This window comes from Pocillopora damicornis, chromosome 9, assembly GCF_964200805.1.
Source record: "Pocillopora damicornis chromosome 9, jaPocDami1.2, whole genome shotgun sequence".
Classification (NCBI taxonomy): domain Eukaryota; kingdom Metazoa; phylum Cnidaria; class Anthozoa; order Scleractinia; family Pocilloporidae; genus Pocillopora; species Pocillopora damicornis.
In genome coordinates, this window is record NC_142678.1 from 14500320 (window position 1) to 14526429 (window position 26110).

The 26110-nt window shown below is 37.9% G+C and overlaps 3 protein-coding genes across 3 annotated transcripts; 1 reads left to right on the forward strand and 2 right to left on the reverse strand.

Annotated features, from left to right (window-relative positions):
- Positions 1-1137: 1137 nt before the first annotated feature.
- Positions 1138-7254, reverse strand: LOC113679404 (COMM domain-containing protein 3). Its single transcript, XM_089183362.1, has 8 exons — positions 7116-7254; positions 6287-6398; positions 5702-5765; positions 4099-4133; positions 3233-3293; positions 2780-2836; positions 1890-1949; positions 1138-1504 (listed from the first exon to the last, which is right to left on the reverse strand). The coding sequence occupies exons 1-8, from the start codon at positions 7252-7254 to the stop codon at positions 1445-1447; spliced, it is 588 nt and encodes a 195-aa protein (XP_089039488.1). The 3' UTR covers positions 1138-1444.
- Positions 7255-7345: 91 nt separating this feature from the next.
- LOC113679405 (uncharacterized) lies at positions 7346-10008 on the forward strand. Its single transcript, XM_027196363.2, has 3 exons — positions 7346-7551; positions 8656-8766; positions 9670-10008. The coding sequence occupies exons 1-3, from the start codon at positions 7387-7389 to the stop codon at positions 9832-9834; spliced, it is 441 nt and encodes a 146-aa protein (XP_027052164.2). The 5' UTR covers positions 7346-7386; the 3' UTR covers positions 9835-10008.
- On the reverse strand, positions 7433-25182 carry LOC113679398 (uncharacterized). The gene is given in 12 exon segments (XM_089181548.1): positions 7433-11005; positions 11364-11848; positions 11850-12012; positions 12660-13403; positions 14180-14449; positions 19547-19670; positions 19752-19885; positions 20514-20699; positions 20912-21091; positions 22970-23258; positions 24258-24335; positions 25070-25182. Coding segments are annotated over 10 exon segments (3105 nt in total). The 5' UTR covers positions 23235-23258; positions 24258-24335; positions 25070-25182; the 3' UTR covers positions 7433-10451.
- Positions 25183-26110: the final 928 nt, after the last annotated feature.

The window sequence follows — 26110 nt, forward strand, 5'->3', positions numbered from 1 at the left end:
GACTGGAAAACCGACTTGTTATCCCTGGATCCTTCCTGTCTAGAACACCTAGCCAAGCACTCGTCGCAAAATTTGAAGACGAGATCATCTATTGTAGGAACTGCGCATTCACGTGGACATAATAGTTGAGAGGCTGGAACGAAGGACCCCCTTCTCAATGGAACTTTGAGTGCGCAATTAAAGGCAGATGAACCAAGGTTGATGGCGGTGTAGATGTACTCTAACAGTGTTATCATCGGAACAGAACAAGGGTGCTTATTGGAATGTAGTGTGAGAGTGCTTACTCAATATGGGAACTCATTAGAATCGGGGCGCTTATTAACAAAAATAAATTCGAGGGGGGCGTTTACCAAAGAGGGGACGTTTATTCTAACGAAGGCGGTAACTCTAATCATTACGGTAACCATTAAATCCGAGCGAAAAAGAAATTCGGCCCGTAACTTATTGCATGGACCTCGAGCTCGTATAGTAAGAGGTATTTAAGTGGACCCATTCTTAACGCGAATTAAGTGTCTGAATAACTGAAGCTGGCCACTGGTGAAAATGGTTCCCGTGACAGGTCGGTAATGGCATATCCGTTCCAGGGCCGCTTATTAAACCAGTTAACAATACACATTTAGGGAAAGAAAAACACTGAAGTCTTCCTTCGGATTGGCCGTTGTGTTTATGCATGCTCGAAGGACATACTGCATGTGATCGAAACAGTCGAACCATTTACCATCTAGCAGCTTCAACCCATGTAAGGTCGTGCAGAACCAGAATTAAATCACTAGTCGAAAATGAGTAACTTGTTCCAAAACCTCAGACTTAGAAAATTTGACTTCCATGTAAGTTAAACATTTCCTAAAACATTCTACAGCTTTAGAAAGCGGATTAAAATTTAGTTTCAGCTGGATTTTCATTACTGGACCAGAAAAGCAAGTCCGGACAATCGAAAATCCGGATAATCGAGGTCTGGATAATCGATGTTTGACTGTGCTTTGATTACACATTTACAGTCGACAAAAATGGTGTTACATAGAGTTTGTTTCTACCATTCTTTCGCCGATTAACGCAAAATGATTTATCTTGACACTACCTCTTAGACGAACAAACCAAAGACGCAAACATGGTCTATTAAGATTGAAGGACACAACTGTCTGTTCACCTTAATTTTATTTTTCTCTGACGAAAACTACAAAAAAGAAATGTTCTCTATTAGGTTCAGCGGTAAAAAAAATGACCCGGCAAAAAATTAGGGTCTATGTATTCGAAACATCATCTTTTTCATCAGTCACTGTGGCTAAAACGTGTAGCGAAATCTCTTCAGTTGCACTCCTTAAAAAAGCAGCGCTAGACGTGTAAACTTTCCTTAACAAATACGCAATTGAAGTAGATACATCTAATATAATCATAAAAATAACGTCTTTGTTTACTATGTCTTCACAGGGCTTAGGAATGAACATCAGTTATTAGCAGTCTTCTCTACACTTTTACAAGCATCTTTCAATTTTCCAACCAGATCCTACCAGGACAAAAATAAAATTTGAAAGTCATAATCACATACAAGGGTATCTAAAGACGAAAAGGGGTATATTTTTAAATAAACTGTGGTGTTGCATCGGCGGGGGGTATCATAATATAATTTGGTTTTATAAACTGAGTTGATAGTGTAAATTGGCCTCCGTAAAGAGTTTCTGAAGCTGAGGTTTCGAGTGTTAGCCATTCGTCAGAGCGAATAATACAAAGTTAACGCTCCAAACTTTAGCTTTAAAAACTCTGTACATTATCAACTCAGTTAATAAAACCAAATGATGTGAAGAAGAGATTTCTATGCATCTACACACATTCTACAGTGATCGGATTCAAGGTTTGTTTATAAAACTTTAAATAACTAAACATTCGTCAACCTGTAATTGCTCCATTGTGCACGAAAATTGTACATCTTCTCCCTTGGTCTTCCCAGCTTCCTGCAACGAGAAAGAGATGAGCTAACTTCTCATTATGATATAAGGGAATTTCAAGGAATGATTGCGAGATAAAATAATAATTTAAGAGGAAACTATTATGACAATGATGTGTCAATAGCAAAACAAATTTGGCGTAAAACCCAAGGAGACACGGTCACGTAATGGTTAGCGCACTGGAATATGGGTTGAGGGGTCTGGGTTCTAGACCTGGCCAGGTCATTGTGTTGTGTTCTTGGGCAAATCACTTTTCCTTCACAACCCCTCTCTCCTTGACCCAACAGTATAAATGGGTACTGGCAAATTGTCTGAGAAGCTTGATGAAATGCTGGGAGGTATCCCATCCAAAAGGGGGAAGTGGTGATACTTCTAGTCACTTCATGCTAAAGAAACCATGGTACACTCCAGCTGCGTGGGCATTAGGCTTGACCACAGACTTTACCTTTTACCTTACATAACACTCTGCCATTTTTTAATGTGGCCCAAAAGTCACTTCTTTATGTAAGAGTGAAGCCTTTGATGTGAAAATGATATTTCATTCTTGAGCAAATTATTAGCTGTTTTGGAGGTCGGTCCATATATTCTAAAGTTTATTGAGATTGGTCAGAAAACAACTGACCTGGAAGAATCAAACAAGCTTGTTCAGAGTTATCTGAGTTTCATAATAAATCTCAAGAATTAGACATCATAGCGGGTAATTAAAGCAAGAATCTGACATACCGGTACATTTAGAAACCAAATAATGACTACCAGGGATTGTAGAAGTTTAAGTGACTGAACATAGAAACTAGAATTGAAATGAAGAAATTCAACAAACTGTACTTGTACTGTACCTCAGTTTTAAGTGTAATGAGATATGTGGGTTTGTTTACTTTCTCCATCTGATTATTCTGATAAAAGACAGAAATATAAGAAATAATTTCAAGAAAAATTAGATGTTTGTTGTCCACATAGTGACACAGTGCAAGGCATCCAAATTGTATTAAGAAATTTTTTCTGAACTTCTTTGCATTTATTCAACTTTTTGTACCAAAGGAGCTGAGTTTTTAAATCAAAGTGGGTAAGTTCCTAGAGAGACTGTTGTGCTACATAAGTGGAGGATATTACAGAAATTATTTGGTTTCATCAACTGAATTGATAATAAATGCAAAGTGGTCACTGCAGCAAGTTTCAAAGCTGACATTTCAAGCAATAGCCCTTCAACAGATGGAATGAAGAAGGGCTAATGCTTAGAACTTCAGCATTAGAAATTCTATTCAGTGGGTGATAAAACCAAACCAGTTTACCTTAATGTAATAATCTAGTCTCCAATCCACATCCACAACATGAGGAAATGAACCTCCTGTTCTAAAATTAGAAGCACAGCAGAAAATCCTCTCAATCAACCAACAATCAATCATCAAGAATCTAGTAACTTGAAAGTCTACAATCCATTGAAAATTCTTTTTTTTTATAACATAGCACATGTTCTTGCCCTATATATGTCCTATAATGAGCCACTATGAACAAAAGCTTTTCATACATAGTTATCAGTTAACTAGATCAAATGTTCTCACTCAAACCAAAGTATAAAATGTGGCCTATTTTTGACCAGCCAATAGGGACATTTCTTTACTTTTTTTTTTGTGCAGTGAGAATTTTACACTCTATCACAATAAAAGGCTTCTTTCTGCAGATCCTTGTTGTCACTCTGTTATGAAAGAATTTGCTCATGCTTTTAGCTGTGCATATATCGAGTCATGGATGCACTTGGGAAGTTTGGAGAGCACTCAAAAAGCTAGAGTTACTCTTGGCTGCACCTCGAGCTACTCTTACGCATTTTTCATGCTCTCCAAAGTTCCTGCACGCATCCATAACTTGATATACGCACATTAAGCATGAACAAATTCTTAATTATGCTCCAGGCTTAGATCACTTGTTAATTGGTAGCATGAAATTTATTTAACCCTTTAATTCCAATGAGGGACCAAGACAGAATTTCTCCTTACAATATCTAGCAGACAAGGAATGAGAATAAAGAAAAAATAACCATGAGGGGACTATTAGTTGATCCAATACAAAATTCTCCAAACTAACATCATAAGAACTGTATAGCAGACACTCATGAGAATTACAAACAAGATATTATGAGTGAATAAAGGAAATTAATTACCTGGCAAGCAGTGCTTCCAAATTAGGTTTATAATCCTACAAAGTTCAAATAAAGACAAGAGAAAAAGTAACAGTAAGTTACAGGATGACAATTTTCTCCTCAATATGATCAACAGATGTGTCTACACTTGATATGATTCAACTGCTATGAAGCTGTATTGTACTTTGTAAGGTAACCTATACCCATGTATATTAATCCTTTAACTCCCAAGATCTAATTGTTAATTCTCCCCTCCAGCTGCTACACATTTCCTTGTAAATATGTAATGAGGATTTGGTATTACATCAAGGAAACAAATTCTATCTGATAGGTTTGAGTATTCTCATTACCTGTTTGCAGAAAAGTGTATAGATATTACAGGAAGAAGTTAGATGTTAATCATTTTTGGGGATTAAAGGGTTTAAATGCTTCAACACCCAAGAGGTGACTAGCATCTAGTTTCTCCTTACAATATCACCTCTGAATCAAATGTAAATGTCATGAGAATAAAGGAAATGATCATCAACAAAAGAAGCTCTTGATTGTTCAATAATTTCTCCTTGTCAGCATCATAAAAAATATTTACAGAATAGTAAGGAGAATATGCATACCAATTTTAGGGTGTAGAGGGCTACATGTATTTAAAGTTTTTGACCACTGAGCCTAAAATTCACTGTTTTTTCACATTCACTGTTTTTCCCAGGTGATGAAAAAATTTCAGCATGGTTCTTTAATTTTTTCAGAGAACAACTACTGCAGTTATGCATCTCAGAAGTGGTTTTCTATATTGCTTCTTCTTAAATTGAACAGTAGCCTGCATGTACATTCTTAGCAGTTTGAGTTGGTGCATAAAATTAACCTTTAAACTCCCAAAATCTGATCCTTAATTCTCCCCTCTATCTGCGACGCATTTACTTGTAAATTGGTTACGAGAATTTGGTGTTAGATCAAGTTAACAACTTCTACTTCATAAGTTTCAGTATTCTCATTACCTGTTTGCTGGATAATGTAAGGATGTTATAGGGAGAAGTTTCATGTTGATCACTTCTGGGAGTTTAGAGGTTAATAGTTGAACAAACTTAAACAAGGGCAAATCCAGGATTACACATAAGTAAACCTATAAGCTGCGAGTGACCTTCGATGGGTTTAATCACAAATGATTTTTGTTAAAAAATACAATTTCAGTCAATAATGATATGCCTTTGTAAGTAAAGCTGAGCCTCAAAATTAAGAGAAAGATTACAAGTAAGAAAAAGAGTCTTGAATAATTTCTACCAATTTCACAGGTTTTGTAGTCTTATTTTAAATATTTATTTTAACTTTTCATCAAAATATCCAACTAACTGGACTATTTGAAAAGGCTGCAAGAAACAAAAAACCTCACAAACAACAAACACCAAAAGGTCCAAAAGGACTAAAAGACTAAAGACTAGACTAAAGACTAAAAAACCCATCATCCTTGCCTGAAATTTCTCATTTTCAGCATATTTTTTTTATCTACAGTAAGGAAGAAGGCAGTTGACCAAAAGCTTTAAGTCTTGTACAAATCATTTATTTGTAATCTCCACTAATAAATTATTGTTAAAGTGAAGCATGGTTCTATTGTTTCTATTTTGTTACATACCAGAAAGTTTTTTGTAAAATACTCTATTCTTTCAGTGCCCCATTTGCAGTCCTCCAACACAGAGCTGCAACACAAATAAGTAGCTTTTTAAGTAATATTCTTTTGACCCTTTAAACAAAATATTGATGTCAGAAAATAAAAGAACTCTTTTGATTGAGTTTTTAAATCTCCTCATGTAATTTCAATTATTCACACATCATAAATACAATAATTGATAATCTTAGTACGAAGATTAAAAAATCTTCAGAGTACTTCCTAATTGTACCAGATTATCCCTCATTTACATATAAAATTTATTTTAGTGACGGAAAAATTTGAAAATTGTTAACCATCCACCCCTCTTCTCCAATAAAGGGGGTATGTTTCAAAGGAAACTGTAGTGCTTGCTTAGTAGGGTATAATTTGGTTTTATCAACTGAGTTGATATTGAGAATTGGCCTCCATTTAAAGTTTCTGAAGCTGATATTTTGAGCATTATTACTTTGTTGGAGTCAATGATGAAGGGCTAACACTCCCTTCTCTCTATGCATAGCCTTTCATCTAACTACATGATGGGTAATTATGTTTGAAAAAGTTCATGTTAACCTTATAGAGGATGAATCACAATCCATCTTGATAGCCTCCAATATCATTGTCACTAGGCCAGCATATGCTTGCTTAAGAGTTGCTGAATCAACAGTGGAAATGTCTTCATCACCTGCAGAAAGAAAACAAGATCCCTTGTTGTTATTACACACAGGTAGATAAGCCTCATTAACACAGTCACTGATACCAATGCAACCTTGTGATATGAATAAAGGGGGTAAATTTCTAAAGAAACTGTGGTGCTGCGTTGGTGGGAGAGTACAACAGGGTAATTTAGTATTATCAATTGAGTTGATAACATAAATTGGCCACCATAAAGAGTTTCAAAGTTGACATTTCAAATGTTAGCCCTCTGTTAGAGCAAAGTGATATGCCAAACTGTTTCAGTCTTTTCAGGATAAGTATTGAAATTAAGATTTTCATTTGATTTCTCTTTCCAAAATGCAAATCAGTATGGGATAGGTGGGGCACTGACCAACATTTCCCCACCCTCATAAGAATTTGAGATTTCAACATCATTTCTGACAGAGTGCTTCTCAGAGTTAGGAAAAAAAACCCAACAGAAAATGGACTTTGTTGGTAAATCTGAAGATTTTACGCCATTTTCAACCAGTCATTAATTCAAAACGAGGTATATCAACAGCTGTGAATAATATCTTTAAAATACACCGAACTTCATAATCCCCAACCCACCCCCTGCTGGCAATCTATCACCTGCCTTGCGGTCACGATCACAAGACCATCTCTAGGCTGAACTTTACGATTAGGAAAATAAAACAAGGTAGTGACTGACTTTGTAAAACTTACTTGAACTGATCGTTAAACTTACTTTTGAGGGCATCTTCGTTCTTTTTCGTTACTAAAATATCCAAGGTAATGTGAACCAGATTTCGAAAACTCCGATCACCCACACGAGACGAATCTCCACAAAGATTGAGCCCTTCGATTGCTACGCTGCTCAACTCCATAATTATGTTCCCTCTTCAACTCTTCAGAATACCAGCTACATATATATTTTTTCCTCCGCAGAAAACGCAGTGTTTTGATTTCCTTGCAGAGACTTTCAGAACTCGAGTAACAGTTGGTTTATTCCGCTGACCATGTTGAATGACTGGGCTTGGATGGGCTTATTTGAAGTACCGGACCATGCTTACAAATCGTCTCAGCTAGCAGCCAGTTTGGATTATTTTGTCTTAATTATGGCCTTGTTCTTGCGGAACCCCAGACTCCTTACGAACCAGCGTTTCTGTCTACAGTTGCAGCAGGTGAGACACTGAATTGAAGCAGCCATGATTGTAAGTTGTACTGTACAGGTGTGCTTTTCTTACGTAATACACAGTTAGGCCAGCGGAAATGACAACTGCACTAAAAATGTAGCTGTTCCATCGGTCTCTTTGATTTAGCTCCCAAGACCTGACAGTAAAAAGGTTCTCGAAAGTGATATGAGTTGTTCGAAACTTATTAAATCTTACAATTTAGCTCCTATACCCTCCTCCCCTAAGGTGACCTTATTTACCTTTTAGATTTTTTTGGACATGGGTGGGAGATTTACCCTATCGGATTCTCAGAATATTGAGCAAATCTGTCAAATTTAGGTTTTATTAGAAGTAATCTCGATAGTTTTTAAAATACCAGATAATTACTGCATGATCTTGCTTTATGATCAGATCAAGTGTTAATTCAAACACAACTTTATTTTTTTCATTAGCAGGCCACAGGCATTGATATCACCTTTGACTATTTAAAAAATGGGCTAATTCTAGCTCACTGTGAGCCAGGTGGCTTTTCTTTTTCAAGTGTACAATTACATCCCCATGTATCAGATGCATGTTGTCACAGTAATTCATCATGTCCTGAAGTTTGTCGCACAATCTCCCGCTCCCTACCCCTACCTGCCCTTTTAAAATAACTTTTTTAAAGGGAAGAAATTAAATCTAAGAATGGCTGTGATTGTGAATGGCTCAGTGTCCTTCCCAATGTCAAAAGGATACAGCCAGAAGAGGAGTTAATCATGTGACTTTCTTTCTCTTGAATTAGCAACATGGCTGGTGTACAACTTGATCTTGCTGATTCATTGTAAATACATGCAACTGCATCACTGGTCTGTTAACATTTTATGATGGAATCATTTAAGTGCATACAGTTATAACAGGTGCATCACTGACAGTGGCTTCACTTTCCAACCATTGTTACAGGTTGGATTTGACCAGGCATGATGTGATTGCATAAATTTATATGAATCCATTAGATAAAGTTGTCCTGCCAATACTACTCCTCCACTCTAAATGATTTCAGAAAAATAAAATTTAATCACAAAAATTACTGAAAATGTGATTTAAAAAAAGTTAATCCTTTATTATCCAATGAAGGTTTTTCACTACTGTAATGCAACAGTGATAGCTGCGAAGGAGCCATTCCAAGTGGAACTTGTTGAAGGGAAGAAGTATTCTTGGTGCAAGTGTGGACTAAGTAAAAAACAGGTAACTTCATATGCTTATAAGGATGAGCTCACAGTAAATTGGCCAGTGTAAAGAATTTTAAAGCTGACGCTCGAAACTGCACCTTCAAAACTATTTATGGTGGCCAATTTACGTTATCAACTCAGTTGATAATACTTAACAACCCCTTTTTACTCTCCCACTGACACAGCACCACAGTGTCTTTGGAAACTTACCCCCTTTATTCATTTGAGCTCACAGTAGATTATTATAACCTGAAAGAAACACTGTTTTGTTGATATTGGGATGTGATTTTCTAACTAAGGATTGACGTGAAAAGAGTTACTTACTGTGGCTGACAATTTGACAGCCTCAGGGGAAGTTTTCATCAAAATAAGATTGTAAGTCATGACTGGACAATGGCACTATATGATCAAAGAATTTCTGTGTAGAATTACCAAAAGTAACACCTATGTTGTCTTCTGGAATGTATTGTAATAACCCTACATATTGAATTTGGGGTATTCTAAAAGAGGTATCTCACTTTTGCGTGTGACTTTAAAGGGTGCATTATGAAGGGAAACCCAAAGAAATACTCTAAGTTATTGTTTGAGGGTGGAAAGCCTTTCAGACCTTTTCTGTAACAGAGCAGTTCGAATAGATGGATGAAGCAATTTTTGGAGGAGGGGCTATTGCAAGACAAGACTAAATAATTGCTGCAAAAGATCTTATAAAAATTATTAAAAGATTGTGGAAAGCTTTCGTCCAAAGGAAAAGTTAAAATGGTTAAAATGAGTCGCCAATGTACATTTATCGCTAAATGGAAGTGAAAGATGCAGGGAGGAGAGGACTTCAGAGCCAGTTGAAGATCTGCTTGGCCATTTATTTTAAAAAAAAATGAAAAAAAAAAGAAAGCTTTTTTTCAAGTTCTCGTATTCCTTGCAGCCATTCTGTGATGGAAGGCATAAAGTAACCCAAATCAAGCCAGTCCGGTTTGTGGCAGAAGTAACCAGCTCTGAGATCTTCCTGTGCGGATGCAAGCAGACAGGTTCGCCACCATTTTGTGACGGAACTCATGCCACAGAAAAAGTCCAGTGTGCAGATTTATGACAGTAACTGTTTTAAACAGTTACTTTTTATGGAGACACGTAGTCACTTGCGGTCAAACTTTGAAAAAATAAGGGAGAACAAACAATTAATTTCAATTGTTCCGCGGGTCTGTTCCGTCGCAGATCAAAGATGACTTTAGAATGTTTTAACAACAAATAAAGTGTCATACGAGCAGTTGGTGATGTGAGTAATTTTTCCGTGCAGAAATGCAAATTCAAGAAAGGGTAATGCCCCTCCTTTTCTCCTCAGAATCTTGAACTCGCTAACTTTCGCGTCACGAGGTCAATGTTACACGCTTTCATTCTCCAAAAACAATGACAGGTTGATAAGCGGTTAGAATTGGTCTGAATTATGTGCTTGAATGAGGTTCGACTGGAATACTTTACTTCGAAAGATCCCTACGGGCCTTGATTTCCCAGGCCCCATCGAATAATTCTCAAATGGTAAAACGTTGTGCCTTAAGGCTTGAATTTGTTCTTTTTTTCTTAGTTAGTACCTTGTTTAATGACTTCTCTGTGTGACTCTACATTAAATACACGAAGAAGCGAAAGGAAATTGAAAAATCCTTTAGTGACCTAGTTTAATTTATCGATTTTTTCGTTCTATTTATAAATTCATTAACTGTCGAGTCGTTCAATAAGGACTCCATACAGCTCAATACCAGATAAATAAATACTATGTCTCCCTGAAGAGTTCTTGCTCGTCTGAAAAATCCTGAAATACCGAAAAGCTCCAAACTCCCCATCGACACACCAGGTTGCGGTGTAATATGGGTAAGGCTCCTTAAGCCCGCGATCATTCTCGTGTTTCTTTAACAGTTTCCAAGTACGTCCGTCCAACGACCCTTCAAGCCGCCAATTGCGAATGATTGACATACCGTTGTCTCGCCCATGTCTGAGAGTGTAATGTGTGAGATAAAGAGCATATTTCTCGCTCAAGTCAACACACCACCACGATTTTTCCTCGTCTTTGGTGCCGCTTAATGATCCGCCTCTCCGAATATCTAGCAGATCACTTGCCGAGCCTTGTTCGTCAGAAGATCGCGTGGCGATTATTCTCGTCGGAAAGGCGTTTGAGCTACTAGGATTCACCCATGATGAGGTACCAAAATTTGTTCCTAGCGCATAGATGACTCCATGTCTATCAAAATCCTTCCTGTAGTTCAAAACACCTAGGTTAAAAAAGGACAGAAAATATCATGGATGTGAATATTCTTCTCGTAAAACTCTACAAGACAGATGAGATTCTAATTCATCGGGATTTGTTTATTGGTACATCAATCGATCGGTAATCAGTCAGATTATTCTTGTTCTAGAGCGGTATATTTTGCCGCTCTGAGGATTGCTCTTCCCACGGCTTTAAACGCGGGAAAACGCGAGTGACCAAGCTCTTCCAAGGGCTTTAAGCGCGGGAAAACGCGAGTGACCAAGCTGCGATTGGATTTTGTTTAATTTGATTGGTCGATGGGGTGGCGTGAGTTTCTAGACCAATCACAGTGCACACTGATGCAATGCAGTTACCATACTTACGTCCTGGCATGCTCCTTAGTCTTGCGATTTCTTCCCTCAACGCTTCACAATGACAACGATCCAAGAAGTCCTTACGAAGTCGCGCAAAGTCTTCTTCCTTTTGTTTTTCTTTCTCACCAAGTTCAACCTTCAGTTTCGCCAGTTCTCTCAGGGCATCTGTCTTTCCTTTAGCCTCTGCCGCCATGTCTTCCTTGGCCTCTTTAAGCTTCTTTTTCTCGCGAGCTAAGTTTTTCTTCACCTTGACGAACTCATCTTCGATTTTTTCAAAATTTGATTTTTCTTTTTTCAGTTGGGCGGAGATCTTTTGAACCTCTGATTTTTGTTTTTTCAAAAGCTCGTTTAGTTCTTCATTTTTCCCTTGCAAAACTTTCATCTCAGCAATTTGTTGTTCGTTCACTTCACACAACATCTTTTGTAACTCTTTCTCAAAGTCCCTCGTCAAGTTTTCATGTTCTTCTCTCATAACTTGTATTTCCCTTTGTAGTCTTTTTCTCCTTTGTGTGCTCAGAGCGAAGATCTTCAATATTTTTGTTTAATATCTTAATTTCTTCTTCAAACTTGGCTTTCTTTCCTTTGATGAAGTCTCTCTCAGTTCGTAATAAGGTACATTCTTCTTCTAATGCATCACAACGTGAACATTGATTATCCTCTACGCAAAAAAGAAAACAAGTAAAAATAAATGAGCAAACCAAAAAGAATAATTGATGGTCTCTACCCTGCTTGACTGGACTCTGTATATTCCGATCCAATCTACACAGTTATGATACTTATGCTAGACAGTCTTGTTAGTGGTGATGATGCATAGTCCTCCTCTAATTAAAGCCATTCGGAAAGAAGTAGATTATAAGCACTTGTGCAAAACGAGTGGATATAAACCTCTGTAGTTAGGGAAACACCCAAAGACGCCAGTTCTGTTTAAAACTTATTGTGAATCAAATACCAGTAAATTCATATTCCCCTTTCCTCCCCTCAAGCGGTTTCGTAAACCCTAAAAGACGAGCACGAACTACGAGCGACTCGTGACGAGCACGAACGACGAGCGACCTGTGACGAGCACGAACTGCGAGCGACCCGTGACGAGGAAGAACAACGAGCGACCCGTGACGAGCACGAGCTACGAGCGATTCGTAACGAGCACGAAGCGCAAAAGACTGAATATGGTGATAACAACGACTCGAAAGACTCAAAAAGGTTAAAAAAAAAAAAAAAAAGCTGGCGTAAAAAACCTGCCGCGTTTGTTCACAATTATTAAAATAAAATATAATCCGCAATGACAGATATACTTTACTAACTTACCTTCAGAGTCATCCTGCTTCATTTCTCTGGGAGACGTCGCTCGGTCGTGAAAACTGGCACTTCTTTTCCTTTCCAAACTTTCGAGGGTGTCCTCGAGTTGTCTCTCAAGCTCTTCATATTTTTGTTTCAAATCTTCGCGTTCTTTTGTTACATTAGCCAAGTCTTTCCTTGCCTCATCTAGCAGTTCTGTTGAGATGGCTCTGTTTTTGCGAAATGCGAGCTTCATCTCCTCGTCTGCATTTCCAATAAGATGAAAGTTTGGCTCGTGCCCGTTGTAGATTTTGAGCCCCACTTGCATCGACATAAGACTGGTCATATCAGGAGAGTTGCTTTGATTTAAAGTATTATTTTGGTAGCCTGACAGTTTTTTCGCAAGTTCTTTATTTTCCTCGGAGGCCTTTTCAAAGTTTTCCCTAAGGTTTCTCAAATCATCGTCCAGCTTATCACACATTTTTCTTAAACGATCTGTTTCCTCAACGAAAACTCCTTTAGCGGACAATTCTTCCTCCGTGGTTTTGATTTTATTCTCTAGTTCTTTAACTTGTGCTTGCAAAATTCTCTGGTCGTCGTTACTTCTCACCATGAGCGTTTCGTGTATGCTCTTTAGCTCCTTGAGTTCTTTCTGCGTTTTCCTGTGATTTTGTTGCTCGTTTTCTAAACCTGTCCTCATCAGACGAACTTCTTCACGTAACCTTGCACTGTGTGTTCTTGCGCGGTTAAGCTCTGTCTTTATTTCCTCCATTTCTAGAAAAGAGAAAGCCATTTAGTAACATTTTTGGTACCCTTCGGTGTTTTTATTTTGTAATCATTCTATTTTTTTTTGTTCAATTATAACGGTTCTCCTCCATTTCTTAACGTTCATTGGTGCAAAAAAAATTTGGAGTGATCTGGGTCTGAGTTCCACTGAATATTTTTATATTCGGACGATGGGCTCAAGTTGTTCGAGCATTTGTTGCCCAGCTCTATTCAACTGTCATGCTCTATTTTGGTAATCAGTGGGGAGTATCATGTCGGCAATTAACCTCAAGTACCGGATGAAACATCACTTCAGCCGCTAAAATAGCCTCATCTTATAAATAGAATTTGTTATGTATTTTGCTTGTTTGTTAATTAATCCTGTAGGACTTTGCTGGGCCTTGCTATGAATGATTAAAGAGTTAAGCGATTATAGATAAGAATGATTCCACACAAGTAATGCCTTAAAATCACTGCGTGTTTCCAACCGGGAAAACTTTACATATTTATGTCTTTATTTTTCAATTAATTTCCGATTCCTGTTTTTAAGGAATAAGTATGAGGATCGATCGAGAAAAAAGTCAGTTGGAAATTCCGGTTCCAAAAATAAAATCCGCATGCCTATTGTCGATATAGATTAAAAAAGTTTTTTTTTTTAACGTAAACTTATCATGACCTTTCGAGGCTCACCCACCACTCCTTCACCCGTCTACATCACCCCTCACCCCTCTCCTCCCCAAGTATTTCTTCTACAATGTCATTACTTCCATTATTGGGTGACTCACCAGCTTCTTTGACCAAAGGAGTAGCTAAAAATGGCTGGATTTCTTGTAATGCTGTCACAAACTCATCAAAAGCAGCTGGTCCTCTCCTGGGTAGGATCTCTAACAGTTTGTCTGTTCTGTCCTCTCGTGTGGCCTTCACCTTCACTTCCTGTTCGTCTGTGACGTCCAATACGTTTACCAAATAAGGTAGAAGCTTAACTGGTTCCAGGTCTCTCCTTAGCGCCGACCAGTGGCGACGCAAGATGTCTCGATGCCTTTCATTCATGTTGTTTTAGGTTCAACACCCGTTTCTATCTCAGAAGCGTCGTAAATTTCTCTGCAAAGTGCAACTTGCCAACAACGCTAACCTTGTCATGAGAAACCTGCGGGTTTAAATGCATTTTAGCTTTCAGAAATTGATGACAGACCCATTAGGTTTGGTTTTCGTTGACCTTCTCTCACACGAATTTCTTCCGCTTTCATGTGCTATGGCATGCCACTGTAGATAACATAAGCCATGTCATTAAAACATAAGTTCTTCATATCAAATTTTTTGACATGGATTTGCAAAAACTAGTAGAAATATATGGCAATGAAGAATTTTTTACCCGATTATCACTTCAAAGAAGCTTTGAGTTTTCATTGAAAAAAGGAATTTTCAACTATTCTGCAAGTTTCTGTGGCCGGAAGGGACTATGCATAAAATTTGCAAATGAATAACTTTTCTGGCCTCTCAATTGAATAGCTTTACAATAGATGTTCTGTTCAGGTGGTCACATTCAAAGAGGTATTGTTAACTCCAGTACACCTTAGTGTAAAGAAAAGATTATTCAGCTCATTAATTAATGCTTGTACTCTCGATTTTAGAAGTCGGCAAGTTTTGGTAGATAAAATGTCACCTTTCTTCTGAGACAGTCTTCAGGCCATTAAGAATAACAAGCATCTCAGTTTTGTGAGAAAAAGAGTGTTATTCTACGCAAAAGTGATATCCGCTAATCTTTCTGAACACTCTCAAATTGTTAGTTGCGCTCAGAAGAACGTTGTTATGGTGCAAATTTAGATCCTATTTTACTAAGGCGTTGTTAATTTTACTTCAAGCTCTTCACTACGTACAACCTAAAGTACTTTGCGCGTGTTGTGTGTTAGTGCGATGCTAAGTGAACCATTTACTAAATATGCAGTGTTCATATTAGCGAATATCGTCCAAATAGTCCCACTGACAAGAGTTATTGTATATTGTATATCTTTGATAAGTGTAAACAAGGTTGTTAAAACTCGCCATGAAGTGATTAAATATTTAACTGGCGTGAATTAGCGGGATGAAATGGCACTTTTTGTCAAATGTTAGGAGATGGACTCTGTACAAAACGCATCTTGTAGCTGTGCAAGAGGTCAAACTGAATGATATTATAACACAAGGCTTAGGAGAAATATGTTCTTCACGTAGCAATTGAGCATAACGTTTACGTTGGATTTATTGTCAGAGGTTCAACAAAGTGAAAAAAGCACACGAGCTCAAGATGGATCGGTTGAAAACCTACCTCGTACTGATGCCTTCAGCCAAAAGTCGAAGAATATTCCACTTCAAAGCAAGTCAGACAAGTGCAAACTTTTCTACCTCAGATGCGCAGTCAGCTGTATTATCAGTGCTGGAATCTGTGACACTTTTTTCAAGTTCCCGTAATATTTTTAAAGCAACATAACTTTAAGTTAAGTTGAGGACCTTCTGTCAATCAGTGAAATAGTAATAATCAATTTCATCAGAACATGGCAAATGACTCGCCACAATTCTCCATCAGAGATATTCAGAAATAGTTTTTATACAGCGTTAGCTTCAAGTGTGTTTGATTGCAGTGACGTAATCTGCCGATTTTACCGACCAATCAAACACTTGATTGCCTTAGCAACCTGTTGCTATGGCCGCAATTTTCTTATTGGCATACTGATTAAGATGTTGTCACAAGATAAAAAGCTTCCCGCAATTTGCCTCGGAATTAGGCGACGAATTGTACTGAAGCGTTAAAAATTATTCTTTCTTCTTAATGCCACTAATCTCGTACCAAATTGCTTACATTTTCATGTTATGGAATTTCATGTTATAACTGGCTATATCCCGAGTGGATTGTTCGGTTACTTTACCAGTCTCGTGAAATGTCTCTTGGACAAGGAAAATTTGTTGTAAAAGAGACAAGAAGTCTCCATCAGTCCTTCAAGAACGAACGAAGAAGACAACTTCTGATTCTCAAGACGACCATGATTTGCTCTAGATGACAGTTCTTAGTACTCTTTTGACTGACATCTGTGACCCTTCAACTATTATACAAAAATACATCATATTCTTCAAAGGTTAAGAAATTTAGGGCCCACTCGTCCATTAAGTCGCCTTGAATTAGTTATTTTACCTTAGAGACCCACCTTTTCCCTTACCATAAGAAATTATGAAAACGTAAATTACTTTTACGTTAATAGAGAAAATATTCTCTTTCTTATCTACATGATCCGCCTCATGCCCCTATCACTTTACACCTTTATCTGACAACTAAATGGTTGAGTTAACCCTAAAATTTCTAATCTTGGTAGACAATGATGCTGCAATTTGCTTCGATTTTTTATGTCGCGTAGACTGGGCAAGAGCACAGCGAGCACATAGGCAGGTAGGCACCTGCATTTCCCCGGAAATCTAAAGGAGAAATACAGATTCTTGTATAAACTGACAGGAATCAGCTTTTGTGACAGAATCCCTTTGACTACTTTTCTATGATATTCTGTTTGAAATACGAAATATCAATCCACGGGGATAGCGCAGTGGTGACAGCGCTCGCCTCCCACTCAAGTGGCCTGTGTTCATTTTCCGTGCCTGGTGTTGCATGTGGGTTGAGTTTGTTGTTGGTTCTCGTCCTTGCTCCGACGGTTTTCCCCTGATCTCCCGGTTTTCCTATCCCCACAAAAACCAACACTCTAAATTGCAGTTCGACCTGGAAACAATGGACAAGAAGAGCCACCTCGTGGAATGTCCACTGCTAAATCCTGTTACTATATATTATTATTACTATTCTTTTTTATTATCATCATTATAATAATTATTGTTATTAGTATTATCATTAGAAGCAGTAGTATTACTAGTACTTTTGTTATTATTATTATTAGCAGTAGTAGTAGCAGTAGTAGCAGCAGCAGCAGCAGCAGCAGCAGCAACAGTAGCAGTAGCGGTAGCAGTAGCAGCAGCAGTAGTAGTAGGAGCAGCAGCAGCAGTCCACGTTATCGCCGAAAGATAGTTCGTCATTTGCGCTTTTGTTTGGGCTATAGAGAATCTTCGAGTTCAATTTGGGTGAGGTGCCTCTGTACTACCATTTAAACTGAGGGTGCGTTATAATGAAATCGTTTGTTATTTATAGACTTAGATTCCCATTAGTACTGAGAGTTTTCTTTTTTCTTTTTCTTTGCGACTGTGAATGTTAGTAAAAGCTTCACTGAGTTACGAAGGTTTGATAGCATCTTTGTAATTTAGATGAGGTATCAAAGGAATACTGCTATGCCTTGGGAATGTTCTACTTGAAAGACAGGGAATTAGGCTCTTGAAATCAGACTACAGCCGTGAGATAAGAAAAGACACCAACTTCATAGTAAGAAAATAACTATAAAATTATCGTTTTATTCCTCGCCTTAGTACTACGCAGAAGACCTCCTCGGGTCGAAACAGTGTTAAATATGAGTGTCTTTTCAATGATCGGTCGTTGGAAGATTATACCCCCCTCCTCTCCCCCAACACCTTCATCATGTAGAACGCAGTCTCTTGCCTCGTAAGTTTGCAAATTACGCATTCGAGGTTTAAGTTCGTTTTTAAGGGGATCGTGGTCTAACCTAAATCACAGTTTTACGCAATCAGTGGGCCTTAGGCTCTCTCTAGAGGAGTGTTAATTAACTGATTAAATGCCCTTACACTGGTAACCTTCGGCCCTCTTGACGCTGTTCACAAAAATAAATGTACGGATAAAAGGTTTAGTTAAATCGACAATTGTTTAGGACACAGTTTTGTTAAACAACGTCTAAACTTTTTTAAAAATGAGACTAAGATGTTCCTTGGATAAAGGTAATTTTCCCATGAAGAAAGAAATATCAAAAAATTGAAAATGCCTGTCCTAAAAGCTTTCCGAATCCTTAGGTTCTTCAACCTTCTTGAATTACTGGCATACTTGTTATTTATTGTAACCTTTTATAAGTACACCGTACAGTTCAATCCCAGAGAGGTAAATACCATATTCGTTCGAGGAATTCTTTCCTTTCTGAACAACTCGAAAAAACCGATAAGCTCCAACTTCTCCTACAATTGGCCAGGTAGCGGTGAACGTGGAGGGTCCATGTAGCTTCTTATCATTACAGCGTTTCTTTAACACTTTCCAAGTGGACCCGTCAAATGACCCTTCGAGCTCCCAGTTACGGAGGAATGAATCCTTGTCGTCCAGACCGTGTCTTAGAGTATAATGTGTGAGATACAATGAGTATTTCTCGCTCAAGGCAACACACCACCATGATTCCTTCACGTTTTTGGTACCGCTTATCTTCCCCTGTTTATGACAACGTTCAAGCAGATCAGTTGCCGAGCCTACTTCGTCAGATGATCTTGAGACACTTACTCTTGTGGATACACCACTCTTGCTGGGATTTAATCAACGCCGATTAGCTCCGAAATTCGTTCCCATCGCATAGATAACTCCACATCGGTCAAAGTCTTTTGTATAGTTAAAAACACCTGCATAAATAAAAGCAAAATTAGGCGAATAAATGTTTCCCGAGTGAACACCAGAAAGTAAGATAAACTCCTTTGTTGTCAGGTTGTACTGAGGTAAAAGCATTTTACGCTTCCCATGACTTCTCAAGCCGAGAGCATTGACAGATCAATCAATCAATCGCTAGATTATTCTTCAAATACTTCAGATACGCGGAGCAAGAAATCCAGCCATTTTTTAGCTTCTCCTTTGGTCAAAGAAGCCGGTTAGTCACCCAGTGATGAAAGTGATGACATTGTGGAAAAAATTAAAGTTAAATGATGAAGAACCTGATGAAAGATCTTTTACATTTTCACGACTCTGGTACAAAGAAACAAATCTTAGTCCCACTCTGAACTGGAATTCGAACCTCACACCTTCCGATTACGCGGTCCTAGGCGACTTGAAACTCTTTAGAATAGCCTAGCTCTTAAAATTTCGACCATCAATTTTTGTGGGATAATCCATTGATACGAGAAGGAAAAGTTAGATATTTATTAATTCTTGGATTTAAAATGCTAATGAAGAGTTCCCTTAAAAAATAGATTAAATTTAGACACAGTGTTCGTATAGATCCGTAGCCCCTCAATGAACGTGCGCTTACCAAAAGCAGGTTACTTACGTCCACACCCTTCTCTCAATTTCTCCAGTTCATTCAAGGCAACTCCTTTAGCTTTAGTCTCTGCCTGCAATTCCTCCTCTGTTTCTTCTAGTTTCTTCTTTCCGGCCTCCAAATCTTTCGTCAACTGCTTATTAATTCTTTCAACTTTTTCAGAAACTTTTTTATTTTCCGATTCTTCTTCCTTTAACTGGTCTTTCAGCTAGGCTAATTCTTGCTCTTTCACATCAAGCTTTGACTTCTGTTCCTTTTTTTCTTTCTCCATCTTATCTGATTCCTCTTTAAGATTTCTGAGCGTAGAGTTCAGGTCATCAATTTTTTCCTCGTACGAGTTATTCTTCTCTTTAAAAACAAGCAAACTCATAATTGGTAAACGAAACGGAGGAAAAACGATATCTCTCGACGTAAATCTAAATGATTGTCGCAGGCTGACTGCAATTTAAGTAATTACATACTAGAGGCCTGACAAATTCAAGCCTTAACAGGATTCGAACCCACGCCTCCTCCCGGATACTGGTTGGGCGCAACTACCAACCAAGCAACGAAGCGACATTTTGGGAACTAGGCATCTTTCAGTGTATTCTGCGTTCCCACTGAGGAATCTCATCACAATTTTAATGAATTAAGTCATACTGCGGTCAAAAGATCCTCACAGGCAAGCTGAAATTTAAGAATTAACTTCAGTCTTTTCTGCAATCGGATCGCAGCCAATAACCTACGAGAATCATACCTGCCCTGACTGTTCGTATAGTTACCTGCCTGTGCTCGGGGGTGATGAGAGCCTCTTTCAGGCTTTGTGAGACCGAGTCAAATGTTATGCCCATTTTTCTGTAATATTTAGCTTCTCTATATCACAAGTTTCGTTAACAATTTGAAATAAAATGCATCGATTGCAATTCCTTTTCTATTCGATAAAAGAAACCTTTTATTCAGGGTACACATTCAGTATTAGAAAAAGTGTCTTCTTTACCTGACAGCTTCTTAATTTCTGCTTTGCTTTCAACATATAGTTTCTCTTGTTCTTCGATTATTTTCTGCTTTTCTTTATTCTCTTGCTGCTTTTTCTCAAAGGCTTCTTTCATTTCAAGAACTTGTTCCTTTAACTTCTCGCATCCTTCTTTTTCGTTGATCAGCTCTTTCTCTATGTCTTCTCTTTCTGCAAGAGAAACAAACTCTACACCTCTTAGATATGAATCAAATTACCCATTCCTGACAATATGGTTTTTCAAAGGAAAGATATTATCTTTCTTACGAGTGTGGACTAAGAAAAAACATATTTCCTTTGAACTACCAAAAGTGTTTTCCGTTAACAGGTGTTGATATGATAGCTCTTCTTTCAACTTTCAATTTCAGTCTTAAACGCCAAACCTTTTCTGTAATTCTCGATCAGAGCTTCGTTTTGACGAGTTATTTCTTCGAGTCTCCTTTGTGTTTCCTCATGCTCTTTTTTCTCTTTTTCCAAAGCTTCTGTTACTTTATCAACTTGGTTACTTCTCATCGCACTACTTGCTCTTTCATTCTTAAGCTCTTCCTCCATCATTTTTATTTCTGGAAATGAGATAAGTAACACAGGTTAATAATTAATGCAATCAACTAATGCTCATAATTACGTGTCTTAAAAGGGAAGATGGAACCATTTAAAGGAGACTAAGAAATATATCTATTCCCTAGACCTTCCGACTTCGCATTTGGAGGCTTTACCTACTTATCAACAGAATAATAGCAACTTTTTTCTGGTAATCGGCAAAGGTGACGGTTACCGGTCGTCTGGTACCCAGTCTTTTTGTATACAGCTAAGTCGTTTCGTACCCAGTCAGTTGAGCCGTTTCGTACCCAAACTAATAAAGTATGCTTTCCACCTTAAGTATGATAAAAGCAAGGTCGGTTTCCTATTTTGAATAGCAATATTACTTGCGCTTATTAACTTATGTTAACGTAACGTCCATTTCTGAAGCGCGACCGCCGATCCTGGGACGGAAAGTCGGAGGACAGACGCAAGCAATACTTCCACCAGATACATAGTTAGGTACTTATTGACTGAGTGGGAGGGCAAGTCGTAAAAATATTTGGCTCGAGGTCATGAGATACGGACCAAGCACAGCGAGGTCCGTATGTTATGGACCAGAGGCAAGTATTTACACCCTGGCCTGACTAAACTCAGGCAATAAGCAAATTGTCATATGACTACTGTGTAAGTTTTGAAAAATTCGAAAAGTTTTTTTTTAATTTAATGCCATAGACTGGCAAGCGCGGAAAAACCGAAAAATTGATTCATCAATAAATAAATTAGGAAGAAACTCAGAATTCATAGAAAAAAGTCACATGTTTTCTCATTTGTGTTTACTGATGTCACTCATTTTTACAGCAACAGCGAACAATGTGTTTTTCTTTTTGCAACAAAACCGTGCGAGTGACAAACGACTTTTTCCGGCCCTGCAACAGTCAGCTCTTCCTCTGGTTTTCTATGGGAATTCCGAAGTTAGTACCCCTGATAGCAAAGGGACGGAAAAAAACACACGTGCATTAGATGTTATTGTCAAGAAATTCACAACTATAAACAACAGGCCGTTGTACTAAAAATTTCACACCTGTCTTACCCCAGGCAATAACTTAATTGTTTCTGTTATGAAGTCACAAGTATACAAAACAAAATTTTTTTGTATCTTATTCGCTTGACTCTACTTACTTGTCGCACGCAACACTTGACATCTGTTCCCGCGCTCGCGCGTGATATACTTTATATAAATGTATATTAGGATGGGAAAGAATACAGCAGTGTCTGGGTACGAACCAAATCAAACTGGGTACGAATCGAGTGAATCGGGCACGAAACGACCACTCTCCGTCTCCATGAAGCGAATGAAAGGCTGTTGGTGGTTTAAATGCTGTAGGAAGCATTCTAAGCTCTCACGGACTAAGATGGCGAAGGTGTCGTCTACGAAGCGTTTGCAGATCCTTGGTTTGTGCAGTGATGAAGTTACTGCTCCTTCTATAAAACTCTTCATGTAGAGGTTAACAATAACAGCGGAAACCGGACTCTCCTTAGCTGCGCCTTCGGTCTTTTCATAAGTTGATGCACTGTACTGTACTTCGCCTGAAGATGACTAACAGTATCAGTCGAAACGTGGCGATCCGCATCCGAAGTGACCACATCGTGAGACAAATGATTACTTTTCATTTTGGAAAGAGTCATTTACCACAGGCTATGACTAATCAAAACCTATTTTACGATATCAAAGAAAATAGTTGAAAAGGACTTTCAAGGCGCAACCTAACAAATTTAATGTGCTGCTGCAGTGTACTCCTTTGGCCTCCATGTTGCCCGATGTTGATTAATATTAGAAAAAATGAATTAGACTGCTATTTACAATCGCAAAGAAAATCGAAAAAAAGCTGTTGAATCAAGAACTGCCATGACATATTTACCTGCATTTTTCAAAGTAACAGCTAGGTGCGGCTGTGTCTTCTTCAGTCCTTCCACAAAAACATTAAAAGCATTATTTCCTCTACGTGGAAGTATTTCCGTTACCAGCTTGTCTACCCTCTCAATTCTTGTGCCCTTTTCAAGCACCTCTCGTGCGTCTGTGACGTTCACTACAGAAGTTAATTCAGGTAATATGTTCTTTGGTTCCAGGTCTTTTCTGAACTCCGACCAACAGCGGTGCAAAATTTCCCGATGCCTGTCATTCATCTTATTTCAGACTTGCAATTCTCTCTGAAAATATGTCACATACTTTGGTAAATGTTTCTTCTTGTTACAAGAAGTTTACTCTTATGATAAAATTTTTGAAGGAGTTTAGATGGGTTTTCTACAGCACGCTTTTAAAGGAGTTACGCAATAATTTGTGCATCTTGATAAATGGTCCATTCCGTCTTAACGTCATAAAAAGTGATCCAAAATGTCTCAACGTCATTCCTTTCAGTTACGGTATTTAATTAGGGGTAACAGACTCCAGCTAAGTAAAGCTGGTCCATTTTGAGATTGAGTTTGCAGAGTTTGTATATGAGCTTTAGAAAAGGAGTTTTGTTCGGGCAGCTTTGTCAACGAACAATAATTTTCTGTAGAGATCCTCAATTAAGTTACTGTCGCGCTATCACAATTTTAAATTCTTACAACAAAAGAGATCGATTCGTAAATCTCGTGTCCAGCAACCCTAAATTGGCTGAAATTCAGTATCTCTCGTGTTTCTGAGGTCCCAACTTAATAGATTACCCAATGTAATGAAAAAAAAGCTCGATGAAAAATAGTTTTGATGAAAGAATTGATGAAGAAAAGGAGAAGGAAGTAATAGGTAACGCACGAAAACCTTCAATTGAACAAATTTAGACCACAAGTGTAGCCAGTAAAAGAAACCATTTGAGTGTTTTAACATTCATTTCCTTCAGCTAAATAACTTCCAAACTGAAGGATTGGAAATAACCGTCGATAGAGAGCCAAAGGCTTAGTGACCTATAATTTGAACATTTGACGTTCGGTGCACCCTTAAAATCATGTTATTTTATATGAACCGTAAAAAATTAATGTTAATTGCCGTGATTCCTTCATGATCATTTTTTGATATCCGTGAAACGTGCAAAGCAGTCCCCCACACCACCCCTCATCTGAATTTCTGCCCCGACAATAGTCATTCCTTGTCATGCACTTCTAACAGGGAAGCGTTCGGAATATCGTTCGAATAATTGTGTCTGACAAGATTAATTGCTTATTGTTTACCTCTCAATTGAATATCTTTACGATAGATGTTCTGTTTAGGTGGTCACATTCAAAGAGGTATTGTTAACTCCAGTACACCTTAGTGTGAAGGAAAGATTAGTAAGCTCATTAATTAATACTTGTACTCTCGATTTAAGAAGTCGGCAAGTTTTGGTAGATAAAATGTCACCTTTCTTCTCAGACAGTCTTCAGGGCATAAAGAATAACAAGCGTCTCGGTTCTGTGAGTAAAAGAATGTTATTCTACGCAAGAGTGATATCCACTAATGTTTCTGAACACTCTCAAATTGCTAGTTGCGCTCAGAAAAAACATCGTTACGGTGCAAATTTAGATCCTATTTTACTGAGGCGTTGTTAATTTTACTCTAAGCCCTTCACTTCGTTCAACGTAAAGTACTTTGCGCGTATTGCGTCTTAGTGCGATGCTAAGTGAACCATTTACTAAATATGCACTGTTCATATTAGCGAATATCGTCCAAATAGTCCCACTGATAAGAGTTATTGTATATTGTATATCTTTGATAAGCGTAAACAAGGTTGTTAAAACTCGCCATGAAGTGATTAAATATTTAACTGGCGTGAATTAGCGGGATGAAATGGCACTTTTTGTCAAATGTTAGGAGATGGACTCTGTTCAAACTGCATCTTGTAGTTGAGCAAGAGATCAAACTGAATGACATAATAACACAAGGCTTAGAAGAAATATGTTCTTCTCATAGCAGTTGAGCATAACGTTTACGTTGGATTTATTGTCAGAGGTTCAACAAAGTGAAAAAGGCACACGAGTTCAAGATGGATCGGTTGAAAACCTACCTCGTACTGATTCCTTTAGCCAAAAGTCGAAGAATATTCGACCACAAAGCAAGTCAGACGAGTGCAAACTTTTCTACTTCAGATGCGCAGTCAGCTGTATTATCAGTACTGGAATCTATGACACTTTTTTCTCGTTTCCGTAATATTTTTAAAGCGAGTTAAGTTGAGGACCTTCTGTCAATCAGTGAAATAGTAATACTCAATTTCATCAGAACATTGCAAATGACTCGCCACAATTATCCATAAGAGATATTCAGAAATAGTTTTAATACAGCGTTACCTTCAAGTGTGTTTGATTACAGTTGACGTAACCAGCCGATTTTACCGACCAATCAAACACTTGATTGCATTAGCTGTAATTTCTCTTATTTCATACTGATTAAGATGTTGTCACAAGAAAAAAAGTTTCCCGCAACTTGCCTCGGAATTAGGCAGCGAATTATGCTGAAGAGTTAAAAATTATTCTTTCTTCTTAATGCCACTAATCGATCACCAAATTCCTTACATTTTCATGTTAAGGAATTTCATGTTATAACAGGCTATATCCCGAGTGGATTGTTCGGTTACTTTACCAGTCTCCTGAAATGTCTCATGGACAAGGAAAATTTGTTGTAAAAGAGACAAGAAGTCTCAATCAGTCCTTCAAGAACGAACGAAAAAGGCAACTTCTGATTCTCAAGACGACCATGATTTTCTCTAAATGACAGGTCTCAGTACTTTTTTGACTGACATCTGTGACCCTTCAACTATCATACAAAACTACATCATGTTCTTCAAAGGTTGAGAAATTTAGGGCCCACTCGTCCATTAAGTCGCCTTGAATTAGTTATTTTACCTCAGAGATCCACCTTTTCCCTTACCATAAGGAATTTTGAAAACGTAACTTACTTTTACATTAATAGAGAAAATATTCTTTCTTATCCACATGATCTGCCTCATGCCCCTATCACTTTACACCTTTATCTGGCAACTAAATGGTTGAGTTAACCCTAAAATTTCTAATCTTGGTAGACAATGATGCTGCAATTTGCTTCGATTTTT